The sequence below is a fragment of the Mastomys coucha genome, unplaced genomic scaffold (genome assembly GCF_008632895.1).
Source record: "Mastomys coucha isolate ucsf_1 unplaced genomic scaffold, UCSF_Mcou_1 pScaffold20, whole genome shotgun sequence".
NCBI classification, from domain to species: domain Eukaryota; kingdom Metazoa; phylum Chordata; class Mammalia; order Rodentia; family Muridae; genus Mastomys; species Mastomys coucha.
The window spans coordinates 90,365,054-90,382,794 of record NW_022196903.1 but is presented as its reverse complement, the minus strand read 5'-3'; the positions used below and the strand labels follow the sequence as shown (position 1 = coordinate 90,382,794).

Sequence of the window (17,741 nt, the reverse complement as noted above, 5' to 3'; positions counted from 1 at the left end):
TGTGGATAAATCCGCCTAGTGTTTATGTTTAGAGTCTGTGGAACACCCTGACTAACTCACACCCTTTCCATTCCTCACTATGCCCTCTCCCTGAGTGACCTTTCTCCTTATACCTGCCCATCTGCTATCCTGGGAGAAACTTTGTGTCCTTTGCTGTCTTTCTGTCTAATTGTTCTTGTCTGAAAGGTTTATGATAATCTAGTAGCAAATTGTAGTGACAACATAATGGCTAGTGTGACAAAATGACTAGGAATGCATCTACTGTTTAATTGTATTAACAACGAGTTTTAAAAGACCCTGGGATGTTCATTCATGAAGACTATGAAGGTCTCTAACAAAAGCTTGCTTCTGCACTGTTCCCCATGCCTGGTTACAGAATGTAAGACAGAAGACCATAAGAGCCTCATATCACAAACTCTAGGAATAGATGTCACTTAAACAATCATCCTATCTGGATGAAAAGAACAGTGTGTGAAGTTACAAAATCAAATCAGACTCTGACTAGTTAAGATTGAGGCTAATGTCTATAGTCTACAATGCATTAAAAAGTTCCCTATTAACCAGAAGCAGATCTTTCCCTCATATATTTACTCAAATTAAAATAGATATGAATTGCTTGGAAAGCTCTAAAGTGAGAAATTTGTATAAACATTTCAGTATAAAACAAATGCTCTTGTCCTTCCCCAAACACACACACACACACACACACACACACACACACAGAGTCACACATACACACTGTAACGATGCCTTGCACACGCTATCCTTAATCATTATATAGAACTAAAAGCACCTCCACCTATTCTATGGCAATGACTTCAGACAGTACAATCCCTACCATATATAATGGGAAGAAGCAGACATTGTCCTACTAAATGACATTTTTATAACATTTAGCTGTACTGCCTTTCCCTGATCATCTGGAGAGTTTGCATTGAAGCTAATCCTGATGCTGATTTGAATATATTTGATTCATGGGGATCCAAAAATATATTTTTGGAGCTCCGCAGCCTAGGCTGACCATCCGTCTCTGTCTCTACTGGTTGTATGATACTGAACCACTCACCAAATCTCTATACCTTTTTACCTTATGAAAAAATAGAAATAACAGGTTATACCTTACAGGGCTGGCCATAAAATTAAGTAAGTACACTGGCTCATAGTGCATGGACGAGTACATGTGTTAAACCTTAAAAGTGAATCAGCATTGTTGTGGTTGTTATTACCATATTGCATTATTTTTTTAAAAATTTAGACTGATACTCTTTTATGCCATGGGGGAGCACTAAAAGCATAGACTACAACTTCAGAAGTTTCCTATAAGGTCAGTGTTCAGTGTTCTATAACCCTTGCTTGGATAAATTCTTCCCTTAAATGTTTACTATGTGTTTATCGCCTTCATGTTTGTGGATGTGTACTTGATTTATTTTAGGCTCTGGGAAGCACTTACAAGTACCTAAAAAGAAAAATTACAATTTTAGTTTGTTCTGATCAGAATTCGAAGATTTTAAACTTACTTGAATTATAGGCTTAAATGGTAGATAATATTAACAACATATTCCTTCATATAATTCCTGCATAGATGTTGTTACATCCTAAGCACAGGTACAAGGGAATGGTGATTTTATACATATTTAGAGATAGCTATGCCATAATTTGATGAATGTGTATTTTGGAGGTTTCAATTATTCAGTGATCAGATATTATTTTAAAACTATACAGTCGTCACTTGAAAATTTCCCTCAAATACATAATAGGCTTTGAATACATTGCTAAGATTTAACTTTCAAAATTCTCATTTCAAATAATCTGATATCAGATTTTGAATCTAAACTAATAAGCAACATGCTTCATTTCAAGTCATAGCTACTCTGCTTTTGACAACAGGACAGGTGACAGCTGACCTTAACTTTGGAGGAAAGAAAATAACGGCATTCAGACATTTCACACGGAAAATGTACTGCGTAAGAGTGTATGTTTAGGACAAATGTGGAGCATACATGCATGCTTCATCAACTATTGCCCTGGAGGGATGCTCATGTCTAATTACTCTCAGGAAAGTGAGTCAGGGGAATGCAGAAGAGATGCTAAGCCAGTCAAATAAATGATGGTATATTTACCATTGAGAATCTTATTTAGCAATTAAAAATTGTGTTTGGAAGAATATGTACAAGCATGGGAAATGCCTTCCACATATTAAGTGAAACCAATATTATAGCATTTAAATCAAGTAACTATCTCCTTTGTGCTTTTCCTCCTAAGTGCTGGCCTTAGACTATGAGGCAATCATGCAAAGCATCTCCATCTCTGGGATAAGCTATCACCAGGGTTTTTAATGTATGGATATTTTATATCTGTGGCCTTAAAATTCCCTACAATGAGTTTGGACTCCAAAGGGAAAATTGGTGATATCCAGGATTATTGATTGGAAGAGATTCTAAGAACACATGGGAGCCAAGATGTCACCAAGCTGCATTAGCAGTAAAAACAGTAAAGAGTTTTACAAAGTTTTGTAAGTTGGTATCTCTAAGAATTATCTACATGTGCTAGTAAGATAATATATAGAACCTACAATTTAGAGAGCATTTGAGGGGAAGTCAATGTAGATATCATATTACGAGGATAGTTTTATTATTCTTCATTTCACCATTGGGAGGCAGAAATCCTTCTCACCCTTACTTTGGAATAGACAACACACTAGGGTAAGACTTGCTTTGTCAAAAGTCATCCTATTGGTACCAAGTACAACAGAGGTTCAGCCCCAGTGTAATATCTCACCCCAGTATTCTAGTAACTACATCAAAATGATTACTTCATATTTATTTTTCATGTAGGGTGTTAGATCCTCCAAACAAATTTAATGATAGCAACACATAAACTTGTCTGTGCAAGCCCATAGATTTCAGAATGGAATGTTATTTATATATGCATATTCATCATCAGACTAAAGAGCTTTTTTTTTATTGGCATTTGCTTGGAAGATAGAGGTGTTCATCCTTTTGTTGGTAACAACCACACTGATGGTAAATAGTTTCCAAAATGAAATAAACTTGTCCTAAGAGTAAAATATTGCTGTCATAGGTTTATCATCTAACACAAAAACAGAGCCAAATGCCATTTCTGTTTCTGTCAGCCCAGCCAATACACTGTACGCCATGTTTTTCATACAAAATCCGAAGGTAATTCCATCCTAGGTCAACAGTGACAAAAATTAACTAGAATTGGGATGGAGATTAATAGTTAACAACCTCAATGATTTCTTTGGCCAAGAACTGAAGAGACTATGATAGCTTTATGCTGTAGATTGCCTTTTGCCTTCTTGGATCAAGAGCTTCCTCCTAGAAGAGGTCAACATAGGCTAGCCTCCTGCCTTTTGCTCATTAGCAGTGCCTCGTGGTATTCACCGTGACATGGATGTGGAGTCACAATCCAATTGAGTTGACCTCAATATCATTGATATTACTGTTCTATATGTATTTGGGAGGAGTCCAGTGTATTATAGATGCTTAGTAGTATTCCTTGGTCTCTATTCACTAGAAACAAATAGTTGAAATGCTCACCATACTTTGATAAGTAACTGGAATAAAAATGTCTCCAGATATTACCAGATGAGTCCTGGAAGAAACTGTTCTGGTGCAGAACTGATTGCACTGTATTCTCCAACTTGGCTTACTCCCATCATTTGAGACAAAGTTGGCTTTCTTGGGATTGGAAGTACAGCGGTACTGGTCGTGTAAGCGTGTCCCTATAGCTGTAGTTGACCAGGCAAAAGTTGCCCTCTTGACCCAAGCTGGACCAATATATTCTGTTGTCTCAGAAATCATATTTACAGAATATTCATTAAATATTCTTTATTGAAGCTTTACTCTCATGCAAGTGAGGTCAGAATAGTGCCCTTTCCTCATTTAATTCATATTAAATGAATGAGTGTGCATATAAATGCTTGAAGAGGGAATTGAGCTCTACAAAAGAGAATGAAGTAAACAAAGATCAGAAATCAAAGGAAGGTGATGGGCAGCAGCTGCCTAATAAATTCCCCGTGGTTGGTTAATGCAGAATTCTTTCACTTCCTAAAATATCTTATATTTTCTTTACCATAGCTTCTCTCTCTAATTGCCTACTGATCCATAAAGAAAAACACAAAGCACAATCATATCAAGCATGTGTCCTCACCCTGCATATCTAGAGAATGAAGAGTAGGCCTAAGCCAAGAGATAGAAGTTCTCAGCACTGCTCTATGACCCTGTACAAATGGCTCAGTTCCCTGAGTCCCAATTCTTTTCGTGAAAAATTAGGAGATCCAATCACACCTACACCTTAGAATTATGGTAATTGCAGAGAACCACAGGTTTACTGCATGGCCACAGCATATAAGACTATCTTAAAGGTGGCAGCAAGAATTGGGATTAAAGTCTGTTGCCGGGCAGCGGTGGCCCACGCCTTTAATCCCAGCACTTGGGAGGCAGAGGCAGGTGGATTTCTGAGTTTGAAGCCAGCCTGGTCTACAGAGTGAGTTCCAGAACAGCCAGGGCTATACAGAGAAACCCTGTCTCGAACTCCCTTCCCCCCCAAAAAAATATTCTGTTATACTGGCCTTAAAAGTCAGACAAGAAGTGATTTTCAAAGCATGTATGGGGGGATTATCCTAATGTTCTTGCTCTGTTTCTTTATGTTTGCATTGGGAAGAAGAAAGAGCCTCTTCTGGTATGCAGCCTCTGATGATTCATGTGTTTGTCTTCATGTTCTGGCACCTTACCTTTATACTGAGGAGGGTAGGCTGGTGTAACCAATAGGATAGTGACAAAGTAATGAAGGGTAAGTTTTAACATAAAAGACATTGGAGCTTGTGTGCTTTTCTTACAGATGGTCTGGGAAAATCTAATATCATGTTTTAAAGATACCAAGATTACCATGGGGAGGTCCACATGGTGGAGAACAAAAGCCAACAGCAGTACAAGCAAGCCATTGCAAAGCTGTTCCCCACCCCTAGTCACCATTTTAGATCTCAATTGCAGCTCACAAGAGCTTTGGAGCCAGGATCTCCCAGCTGAGTTTAATTCTTGATCTGCCAGCATGGTAGGATAAGATTTAGAATTTAATTCAGTCTCTTTATCTGAGACAAGCTTTTGCTTAGCCCACGTTGGCCTTGAACTTCCTATGTAGCCAAGGATGACTTTGATCCCCTGTCTCTACCTCTTAAGCACTGGGATTACAAACGTTCACAACCAAGCCAGGGTTATGCCCTGCTGGGGACTGAACCCAAGGCTTTGCACATGGTAGACAAGCATTCTACCAATTGAAGTACAGTTCTCACCCATTGTTTTATATTTTCAGCTATTATATTTGGGTGTCACTTATAACACAGAAATAGACAACTCATGTCACACTAGTAGGATTTTTGGTAGCATTAAATTAAATCATATGAGCAACATGTACCAGATTTTGGCACATAGGAACACTCAAAGCAAGGGTGATCATTCACACATATATGCATAGCAGTTAGAGTAATACCTAGCTGTGCTCTCTAAATACCTTTTAAATAAATATTAGGTACTGTCAACTTCTGTATCATTAACACCGTCACCATCCTATACAGTCTCCAAATAAAGTTAGAAACCACACACTTCTTGCCCTAAAATTCTTTTACTTTAATTTTCTTTTAAAATATTAAAATAATGCTATCTTATCCCTCCCCCAAGCCAGATGTGTGTGTACGTGTGTCTGTGTGTGTGTGTGTGTGTGTGTGTGTTTGCTGCTTTAACAACACCTATGACTAGGTAATTTACAAACATAAATTAATTTCCATAGCTCTAGAAGGTTGGACTTATAAGATCAATCCATGAAGATCTGGCAGAGGCCTTTGGTGGTACATCCCCACACAGTGGGAACCTGAAAAAGAAGGGCAACAAGGGGCTGAATTCACCCATTCAAATGGCATTAACCTCACATGTAATGGTGCAGGCCTTACGACTCAGTCATCTCCCTGAGGCCTCACCTTTCTGCATCCAATAGCAGTTTGCTTTCAACATAGGCTTTGGAGTAGACAGTCAAACCTAATACCAAAGGAAGCAAAGTTCATGTCTATGTTGAGTTCTGGCATTTGACTGCCTAACAGTTTAGATATGCCTCCAGCATGATCCAGAACCACAGCTAGTTTACACAAGAAAACACATTGTATGCAGTGACATCATGAATGAACACCCATTTGAGAGTGCTAATAGTCCATTGCTCACCATCCACACAGGAAGGTCGATTTCTTGTTGTCCCTGCCACTTTCCCAGGTAGACAGGAACACTTCACTGTTTGTGACCGCTCCTCAATGCGGTTCTTGTTACAACACCTGTGGGCTGCGATCACTTCACAGGTCCCTCCTTCTGGAAAAAAGAATAAAAGAGGACCATCTATTAGACCTAACCCAAGGGTTACTTAGACATATAAGAATATACAGACAGGTTTGGAGAAAAGGAAGGAATTAGAGAGGGATTCTGTGAAATGCAATTGCTGAAGAGCTCTCTTTCATGATCCGTACAGCCTCAGAGAACACAGGCATCTCACTGCTGTACTGAAAACAGTGAAGAACACCATCGAATTAATGGGCATCTCAAGATGTGACTATTCTGGGCTGGATGTAATAGAAATCAGTGGAGCAGCAAATGCCTGCAGCTAAAATGCCAAGTAAAGAGACCACCTGATTTAGATGCACTGTACTGCGCACTCTTACCTGTCCTGTGTGCATTTAAGATTCCCTGAACATCCACTACTGATGAGCAAAAGAATGCCCGTGATGCAGAACCCACGGTGCTAGGAAAGTGGCCAGGATACTGTTCTCTTTCCCATTGCCTGTCCATGTCAAGGAGCTGAATGAAAATCTAGTCTGGAATCATTGCCAAACCCAGGCAACACGCACAAATGAAAGGGAGAATTTCTGAAGGAAATGGTATGTGCTTTCTATGGCATGGCTAGCCACAGGATTTCATTTAAATTGTTAGGGGTCTCCTAGGCATGTATCCATGTATATGGGCATCCTAATGGATTCCACCCTGTACTAGCTGCTGCAGAGGTAAGCTGGGGGCTCAGTAAAGGTTGGTGAATATCAAGTTACTCCTTTTGCTTTGGATATTTTTGTGGTTAAGCTGCCTATAAACTAATCATCTTTTTCCATCAGCCTTCTAAATTACAGCTATTTATTGCCATAGCTAGCTTACAGCTGGTCAAGAACTTTAATGGTCTTGAACTCTAACGACAAGAATCTGTTGAACAGATACATAGAAGACATGTAAGGGCACATAGGGAAGTGTGAAACAGAAAAACAACAAGCAAAAGGCCATAATTAAGGCAATTTGCTCTTTTAGAACTTGGTAGCAACACTGTGCTTTATGTACAGTGAGACCAGGACATGATGGGGTTCCCTCCCATTGATAAGTGGAAAAGTTTAGAGACAGTTTGTTGCCTGGGATTACTAGGGGGAGCAAGATGCTACTTGCATTCTATGGGGAGAGAGCAGGGATGTCATTAAACATCCTACAATACTCCATGACAGCCTGCTGCAGCAAGGGAGAGCCTGGCACAAAATATCAACAGTATTGAGAAACCTTTGTCTGCCTTTGAAGAAACCTACCCAAGTGACCCAACATAAGGTAGCTAGTTCGGTCTTCCACAAAAGAAGGGAAGGTTCCAAAGTTTAGCTCAGTTAATTTTCATTTGAATTTTACTCTGTCTCCTTAGTATGTGAAGGTCTTGGTTTCCTCATCTCGAAAGTGTGAATAATAACAATCACCATACCTGCAGGAGAAGCTGTGTGGATAGAAACAAGGGAGCATACTGTAACCAACAGGGGTTACCAGTGAGCCTGATACATGATTAAAAGCCTACAACAATGTCACCGAGTTGTAGAGGGGATTTCTGTATGGACATTCCTCTGGTTTTGTTTCTTGTTTGGTTTTGAAAATGGTGAGGACTAAAGTCAGAACCTTGTACATTTCAAGTTCAACTACTCTCTTTCCTGTCTAGGCATATATGATCTCTTCTGAAATAGTGTCTCTTAGCTCCTATGCACCTTCATCACTCCAGCACATAGGAAAAGCCATGAAGTCTTATCTTGTAATGACAATCCATCCAACTCCACCTTCCTCCAACATGCATGCACACATAAATTTGGAAAGAAGGAGGGTGGGGGAAGAAAGAGAAGGGAATACATGCATATATAGGTAATAATACAGACATATGTTCATGAGTGCATGTTTACATGTATGTGTGTGTGTGCATGTGTGTATGAGAGAGAATGCCCATGAGCTTTATTTAGAGCACAATGTCAAAATCAATTCCTTAGAGAGTGCCTCATCACCTCCACAACTATTTATTCTCTTAGTTCTTCATGCATTTCCAAGTGCCTTGTAGTTAGTGATTTTTGCCCTTTCCAGCCAAGCTGTAAACTAAGACAGGATAAAAGTTATTGTTTATTTCTTCTTAGACATACTAACATGGAGGATGTATAGAAGTCTTTTCTAAATGACTGAGTAAAATATATGAATTAACATTAATAGCAATAGTGTAAGTCCCAGGTTTGGTAAAGTTATTGTTTATTTCTTCTTAGACATACCAACATGGAGGATGTATAGAAGTCTTATCTAAATGACTGAGTAAAATATATGAACTAACATTAATAGCAATAGTGTAAGTCCCAGGTTTGGTAAACAGGTAGAATAAGAGATGCATTTGTGTATGGAGACTCCATACAATATTTCCAAGATTCCAAAATATAAGATGAGGCTGTAATGGCAGTTATGAAGAGCAGGCCTCATAATATGACAACCTGAGGCATCTTTTAAAAAACTCATTTTATTAATACAAAGTAACTTTAGACTTTCAGAAAATTTATGAAGATGGTATCAAGACGCCCCAAATATGCTACACTTTCCTGCTTGTATTATCTAATTATTGACATCTTCTTTAATGCATTTGATGCTTATTTTTCCCTGGCATTATGATCCAGTTCGATAATCCCTGCCTGCTTAATATGTTCTGGCTTTGATGGCTGGGAGCCCTTTCATTGGCTTGTGCATCACCTTGACACATGGTAAACACTACGTTTGCTGGGCTTTCTGACTCCTCAAGGTACTCCAGGTTCACACTCTCTACCACATTTGCATTAACCAAATTCTAAGCTCTGTTAGACTTCCTTAGTTCTAAACTTTTCTACTCCAGGGTCCAACGAGACAGACTACATTGTGTTCATTTCCCTTGTCTCCCTGGGTGTCTCATGGCTGTGACATTTTCTCAAACATTCAATTGCTTTTTGATAACCTTGACATTTGGGGGTAGACTGGTGAGGCATTTTTCAGTGTCTTCCATTTGGGCTTTGTCTGCTTTTCTTATGACTAGAACAAGGTTATGTATTTTGGGAGGAAGACTGGAGAGGTAAATCTACTCTGGTCCCATCCTATCATAGGTATACACTAACAATCAGCTTTGACTTACTGATGCTGAATCTGGTCACCAGGCTGGTGCAGTAGTTGTCAGATTTTTCCATTGCTATTGTATTTTTCCTTACTTCCCCCTTTGTAGTATACTCCTTGGAAGGAAGTTGCTGTGAACAGTCTACCCTTTCCACCCTTAGAAACTGAGGAATTACAGTCTGGGCCTTGAAACTATGAAAATGAATAAAAGTATTCAGAATTCTTCTGCATGACCTTGGTCTCTTTATCTCCATTTTCATGTACTTATTTATATCTATGTATACTCATGTATTGTAATTATTCATGGTATTATAATGTAGTATGGGGTCATTTAATTGCTTCAAACATCCTAGCTTTCATTATTGTAAGGTTTCTTTTGGCTTCTATGTCCTTTTGCCACAGCAACCTTTGTAAGCTTGCTTTGTTTTGGTCTTTATTCTGAACACTTCCTCACTTCCTGGCTCTTCAAGATGCTCTAGAATGATCTTATACAAGTCATTGTTTCATGTTATAATTGACCATTTCTCCAAAGCAATGATTGGGGCATTTCAGAAATGTACTATAAATAATGAACTAAGGCTTATAGGCCAGTGAAGACAAGATTAAAGTGGAGGGGGGTTCCTCATCCTTCTCCCAGGAGAGTCATTCCATTGCAGTGTGGCTTGAATAGCAATTTGGAAAGACAATGGCCAGTTCCCATGTGGGTGTTACTTCAGTGCCCTCTCTTTGGCAGCTATGTACAGGAGGAATTGGAGAAGAGAAAGGTGGCCAGGCAGGCAGGAGGGACAAACATCACAGCACAATACTGAACAGCAGCCAACAGTGAAGTTTGAAGGTGGGTGAAGGGAAAGTATCTCCCTATCTCCACGGGTCTCGGGTCAGAGTTAATGGAACAAGGCCAATGATACATTACTTCCTCACCAGACACTCACGATTATGTTGCTTTAGCTAACAGTTGTCAACTACAACTACCTTCACTCAAGTCAGTAATAGCTAGGTTGACACTTCATGAAAGTACCACAAATTTAAGTGACTACACGACTTTAATACCAGATAGCAGCAGCACTTGTGATGGAAAATAGCAGAAGGTATGTGGATGCTCCCTGGAGGCACTTTGAATCTTATTTGATTTACAGTCAAGTCAGCAGCTATGATAGACATACAAGATCATGAGTCTAGCATGCTGGGAACCAGCAGCCTTACATTGTATTCCCCCCTACCTCCCCCAGCATATAGATGAAATACCCAAGTCCCACTTATAACTAATAACTTGTCTAGAGGCACAGAAGAGTGGCTCCAGTTCCTCAGACTACAAAGTTCATGGAGTTGGCATCTTATAAAAAAAAAAAACAAAAAAAAAACAGCAATTCTTCACTGATCAAAAGCATCCAGAAGTTTGTCATCTCTCTCATAGAAGCTATCAAAGATAAGTGTCCAGAATTCCTTTTGTCCCACCCGTGTGTTCCCTCATTTGCCACTGCTCTTCTTTGCTCTTCTGCCTCTTCCACGGACATTGGTCATATTGCCTAGGGCAATCAAGCTAACGTGCTGGGCACAGTCCTTCTCAGGCATTCCCACATTCACTGGGACACTCTTCCTGAAGATCTCTGGCTCACTCTTAATCCTTTTCATCTTTGCTCGGATGCCACTCTGTAAGATGTTCAATTGATTACTCTATTGAAATAAATCTTAATTTCCTTAGCAGTCGCACATGAGACTCCTTCCTTTGACCTCTGTCTGATCTGCATCCTCTCCTGGAGTACCTGTTACCTTTAAATGCTGTGTGCAATTTATTTATTGTCCTTACTGCCCGTGTCCCTCTGTGGCTTGTAAGCTTCTTATGGAGAGGGTTCCCTATCATTTTATGTTATTCATTTCTGGCATATTATCAGGGTTCAAAAATGCTTTGAACAGAAGTCTACTTGTGTTTTCAGAATTGCTTAAAGACAGCTAGGAAGATGGACACCCAGAGAACAAAAGAGTCCTGCAACAAGTGGAGACAGCAATGGCACTAAAGTAGTTACCTTGGGTTGGACTGCTGCCTCAGAAGGTAAAATACTAGTCACAGGAGCCTTGGGAACTAGTCCAGATCACCAGCACGTATGTGAGAGGGGAGGATGGTAGGTAGCAATAGCACAGCACTGTCAGAGCAAAAACAGGTAGATCCCTGGAGCTCACAGGGCACCTTGTTGAGCCAAAGCAGTGAGCCCCAGAATAATCCAATAGTCAAATCAAGCTGATTGTATAACCCTGGGCCATTTGCTTATGCTGACAAAATGAGAATATTAAACATTTGATAGGAAAAGTTTCCCTCATGTTATGATTGTGGGCTTTATAGGTTCTATAACGGGGTCCAGCTGCCTTCACTACACGAAAGGAGTCTGCTATAGCAGTTCCTGAAAATTTAGCACAGCAAACTATTTTTTAATGCTAGTACTCAGCATGTAATACTAGTACTCAGGATGAGTGAAAGCAATTTTACTTATCCAGTTATCATTTGTCCAAAACAAGTACTAAGTACCAAGTACTTGATGGGTAGATTGAGAGGCACATAGATATAGAATATAATTAAGAAAGGTTGATGTCTTTGGCATAGTAAATAAAGTAGAGTAACCATGTATATGTGGTTCCCCACCCAGATCTATATTTAATATTTCTTAGTGAATGCAGCATCCTATGTTTAATTTGGACCATGCAAAATTTAATGAAACACTGACAAAATTCTAGCAAAGTAAAACCGTGGGTTTGTATTACAATCACAGAAATGATAAAAATCTATTGTTCACACCAGCTGGTTCCTTGCAAAAAGGAGAACACACACACACACACACACACACACACACACACACACACACACCACAATACAAGGGAAGAGTCAGCTTATCATAATCCTTTCTAAAAGGTAGAAATAGGACCCTTTTATTTAACATTACTTGCATTTTAAGAAATGCCCAGTGAACTGTCCCTTTAAATGTAAATGCCAATGTTATTTCAAATCGCAACAACATTTGTCATGTAATTGCTTCTCAGCCTTTTCTGTGGCGCCATTGCCAATCCATTCCCAAATTTTATCTTTGTCCAAGTCTAAATGATTTCAAGATGATCTATGGCTTGTCAAAGCAGAGTCCTTTAAGAGCTCAGAAAATCGGACTTTCCCCTTTTGCATATGGATTGTTTGGAAAATGGTTTCTTCTGGTTTGTGCCCAACACCCATGTGCCCAGCCAGTTTTTCACAGGAGCGATATCATATTAAGTCACAACAGCGATACCTTGCAAATAACAGTTTGGATATGGTCTGTGCAATTCAGATTTCCAAATTGCTGTTCATATCCTCATTTTAACTCTACAACACAGTTCTAAGATAAGGTATCTATAAGATTGCAGCTTCATACCTGGAATTTACTTTTATAAAGGGTCCTGTTGTTTTCCAGCACAGGAAGTGCCTGGTTAGTGTAGGTCAATCTCAAATAACCAAGTATGTTCAGTGCACAGCAACCTCCTATTTCTCCCTCCATTACAGACCTTCAATAGAGTCTCTCTCCTCTCACCCTCTTCACAGCATTCACCTAGGAGGAAAGGTAAATTCCTTGCAAGGAAACCCCATGGGATATCTCTCTGTTAACCATCTTTCCCTATCTCTTGGGTTTGTCAGAGCTCTGAGTGCATTATCAACTTTATTCTTAACAGGAGAAGAAAATTTCTAATGCCCCCAAAGGTGAAAAGAAGATACTGTTTTAAGATTATATTTGGCAACATCAACTCTCTGCCAAGCCCAAATGCTCCAAGCTACAATCTCTCTTTCCTGGCTCCATGCATCACTGTCTTACTCTATACAAGAGAGGAAACCCAAGGGAGATGAATTGCTAAGGAGAATGTTTCTTTTAAAAGGACTCCCCACTGATGACAATTATGTATCATGATGGAAAAGGAAAGAAAAGTCTAGGAATGACTGGCAGGTGGATGATTAAAAGCTGAGTTGAAGCTTGTCATCACAACCAGCACTTGCCCCCAGATTGGAAATCTACTAAAAGTAGCTTAGATAGTATGCAACTGATTCATTCTGGGTTATAAACTGAGGGAAAAAAATAATTTAAAACGATCCTGTGGGAAGTTTCTAGAGTCTATTTCCTCTTCATATGTTAAGAAATTAGATATTTAGTGTTTATTTGTGTGGTGATGGCTTACAACCAAGATAAAGAAGCATGGTGGAACAATTCAAATTATTACAAGAGTGAGCTCTCTGGGAAAGAGAAGAATTGGAAAGAAGATACAGAGAAATGCTTTTCTTTCCCAGAAAGCCTGCTTTTGTGCAATAATTGCCTCAAAAACAACAAAAAATGAACATGTGCAATTTCTGCATTTACTCTTTCTCTGTGTTTCTTTGTCTCTCTCTCTGTCTCTGTTTCTGTGTGTGTGTGTGTGTGTGTGTGTGTGTGTGTGTGTGCAAATGTGTACGTGTGTGTGGTATGTGTGCATGTATAGTGTATGTGGTATATGTATGTATATGATAGCTGTATATATGTTGTATATGTGTATATATGGTGTGTGTGTCTATGGTAGGTGTGTGTCTAGTGTGTATGTGTGTGTGTGTGTGTGTGAATGTGTCTGCACCCTCATCATTCAAGATCTCCCTTGAGTGCTCTTCCTAAACCAATATGCAAATACTTTCCTGAAATACATTCCTACATTTCACACAATTCTCCCATAATAACATTCAGGATGCACAATTTTCATTTTGAACTAATGAGCACTTTTGTTATAAAGGGTTGGCATGGCACATATTCTAAATTGATATAATTGATTAAATGTCTATAATAGATGGAAACAGGAAAGGGAAGAAACAGAGAAGGGAAGAAGGGAATGGACGGGGAGTACAGAAAGGAAAGAATTGGTACATGTGAAGGAAGGTGAAATGTTAATTTTTATCAAATATTATGTTTTCATTAATTCTTTGAGGATTTTATACATGTACACAATGTATTTTTATCCTATTAAATCACCACCTTCCCCTAACTCTTCTCAGATCCCCACTTTTACAGTCCTTCCCAAATAAATTAATCTTTTGGAAACATTTCTAAAAATGGTCTTTGTATGATCTTTTTCAAGGATGAAATTACATGATAAATATATCTTATGCAAAGAAGTGACTTTCCAATAAAAAACATAACAAAACAAAAACAAAAAGCAAACAAAATAAACAACTTGGAACTTTGGTTTTTTGTAGAATCAAAAATGTGAAAACCCATTTTATTCTAAATAAAATAACTAAGAAACGATTTAGCAAATAACACAAACACACATACACACACATACACACACACTCCTTTGAAACATGTGTCTTTACCAATGGTCAAGCAAGGATACACATTTAAGGTCTATAATAACTAATCTTGATTTGCAACTTGACAAATGAGAAGGAACCTCCACTGAGGTATTACCTCTATGTGATAGGTCATGGGCATGTCTGTGGGGCATTTTATTATTTAGTAATGTAGAAGGGCCAGGCCCACTGTAAGTGGTGGTTTATTCTTAAGCAGGTAGTCCTAGGCTGTAAAGGAAAAGTAGCTGACTGTGAGCTGGAGAACAAGCCAGTAATTAGCCTTTCTCCACACTCTCTGCTTCAGGTTCTGCTTTCTTTTGCATTTGTAAGTTCCTGCCTTGGCTTTGCTTGAAGGTGGACTGCGACCTGTAAGATAAAACAAACCCTTCCCTCTGCAAGTTGCTTTGATCACAATATTTATCACAGCAATAGAAAGTAAACTAGGACACAATCAAAAGCAATATTTGGAGGAAATTAATAAAACCTAGGCTGAAGTATGTTAAGATTGACAAGATTAATTGGATACTTAAATTTCCACTTTATTTCAAGTAGTTCCTTTCTTGAAAAGCTGTACTATGTAAGATAAAGCAGAGTCTTTGCAATTCATTTTTCTAGGACTTCCTGATCAGGCCTTAAAAATAGCTCTTTAGGAACCTATTGTAGCGGATGTCAGAAATGCATATTTAAGACTCTGTTAAAAATGTTTTATTGACCCAATGGGCTGGAAGGAAGCTCCAAGTGTCTCTGTCCATGAAGCATTGACAGCAAAGACACTAATGGATGTTCAGGCACAGTCTTGTCGAACAGCGCAAAATGGCTGCATGATGCATTTAAGCTTAAAGTCAAATAAATTACCATCTCCTCTGTCCCAGGACTCTTAGCATGTACAAGTTAGACTAAGAAAAGAAGAAGCTAATTACAATGAAAAATAAGCCATTTTGTGTGTAAATATGTATGCAATATAAACTGCCTGTTATATGCACTCACTAATAAGTGGATATTAGTCCAAAAGTTCAGAATATCCAAGATTTAATTCGCAGATCATATGAAGCACAAGAAGAAGGAAGACTAAAGTGTGGATGCTTCAGTGTTTCTTTGAAGGGGGAACAGATTACTCACAGGAGGAAATATGGAGACAAAGTGTGGAGCAGAGACTGAAGGAAAGGCCATCCAGAGACTACCCCACCTGGGGAATCCATCCCATATACAGTCACCAAACCCGGACGCTATTGTGAATCCCAAGAAGTCTCTTGAGAGGTTCTGCCAGAGCCTGACAAATACAGAGGAGGAAGCTCGCAGCCAACCATTGGACTGAACGCGGGGTCCCAGATGGAGAAGGGACTAAGGAGCTGAGGGGATTTGCAGCCCCATGGAGGAGCAACAGTGTCAACAGGCCAGACCCCCCGGAGCTCCCAGGGACTGAACCACCAACCAAGGAGTACACATGGAAGGACTCAAGGTGCTAGCCGCATACGTGGACATCAGTGGGAGGAACAACCCTTGGGCCCGAGGGTGTTCGATGTTCCAGTGTGGGGGAATGCCAGAGTGGGAAGACAGGAGAGGGTGGGTGGGTGGTGGAGCACCCTCATAGAGGCAGGGGGAGGAGGGATGGAATAGGGGTTTTCCGAAGGGGAGGCCTAGAAAGGGAGAAACATTTGAAATGTAAATAAAGAAAATATCCAATAAAAAAAAAAGGAAAGAAGAAGGAATCTGGACAGGACAGTAGTATCTGATGCAGCATACTACAACAGGGACACCACACATTCTAGAAGCTAGTTGCTAAGGTTCAAGTCCTGGGATCTGCTATTGCTTCTTACTTCTCAGCCCATTCTTCTGGTTTCTCAACTGAGAAGTGGATGACAGCATCTGCTTTATGAAGGTGCTTTGAGGGTAAATAGGCAAAAGGGTTTAATTGTGTGGACAGATGACTACAATAACATTGGGTGCAAAGTAGACACTAAAGGAAATCTGGTACTACTGACACTGTTGGAATCATCTTAGATTAAATAGGAATATTGATTCAAAAAATAGTCACCCAGTGTTTTTCCTGGGATCATGTGCCAACTGCGTGGGCATCTTCTCCTCTCTATCTAGTTAGTAACTAGGTGACTGTATTCAGTTCTTAAACTCTCCCTGAAATAAAATACTAAAGTAACACCCAAGTAACTCATCTCATTCACTAGATTCCTATTAAAAAAAAAAAAAAAAAAGAAATGACTTATACTGTGAATGCAGTAGAATCAACTGCATGAATCATTTTTATTAATGGTTCTACTCCCACAGAAATAAATTTTACCTAAAGATGCAACAATAAACTTAGAGAGAAAAACATCAATGATTCTTGACGGTTCCTTAAATAAAGTAGGATTTTTTTCTTCCTTTACAATAAAAAAAAGGCTTTTCATGACATTGAGGATTGTAGTCCCTGTAGTATGCTGGACATCAAATTGAACTGTCTGAGGATTTTTGTTTGTTAAAATGAAGCAGAGCATATAACACATCTACATCTCTATTATTCATCCCCAAAATATGCTTGGTTCAGACTTACCCTTAATACATTTTAAATTACTGTCATGCTAGAAATTACTTATCACCTCTAACATAATCATTTGAATATTGGGTGGCTGAAAAAAAAAACAAATAAATGGGAACCCTCTCTCTCCAAAAAGAGTTTTCATCCATGAAAGTCTCTAGAGACAGAATATCGGCATCTGCCTTCTTTAGCTTCCCTGTGCTATCATTCAGGAATTATATGCACTCTACTACTGTTGTCAGGACATAAGCTAAGACTACATCTCTGCCTACCACTCTATATAAAGTAGATTTGGTCTAAATCTCTTGAGGAGGTTCTTCAGCTACATAGTTGAACCAAGCTTGCTGGATTAGCCAGGCAATGATCTGAGATTCCTTCTCCTTGGTAGCCTTCAAGGCTTAGTTTGATATGGAAACAATTTCTGGACAAGAAA

At 39.2% G+C, this 17,741-nt stretch overlaps 1 protein-coding gene across 3 annotated transcripts in view; it reads right to left on the bottom strand.

The window, feature by feature from the left end:
- The window catches only part of Tafa1 (TAFA chemokine like family member 1), a 510,281-nt gene that overhangs the window by 112,258 nt on the left and 380,282 nt on the right, over positions 1-17,741 (bottom strand). For all 3 annotated transcript variants that reach the window (XM_031382684.1, XM_031382681.1, XM_031382683.1), the window contains one exon: positions 6,234-6,374. In XM_031382684.1, coding sequence (XP_031238544.1) covers positions 6,234-6,374 — 141 coding nt within the window. The remainder of the gene's footprint in view (positions 1-6,233; positions 6,375-17,741) is intronic.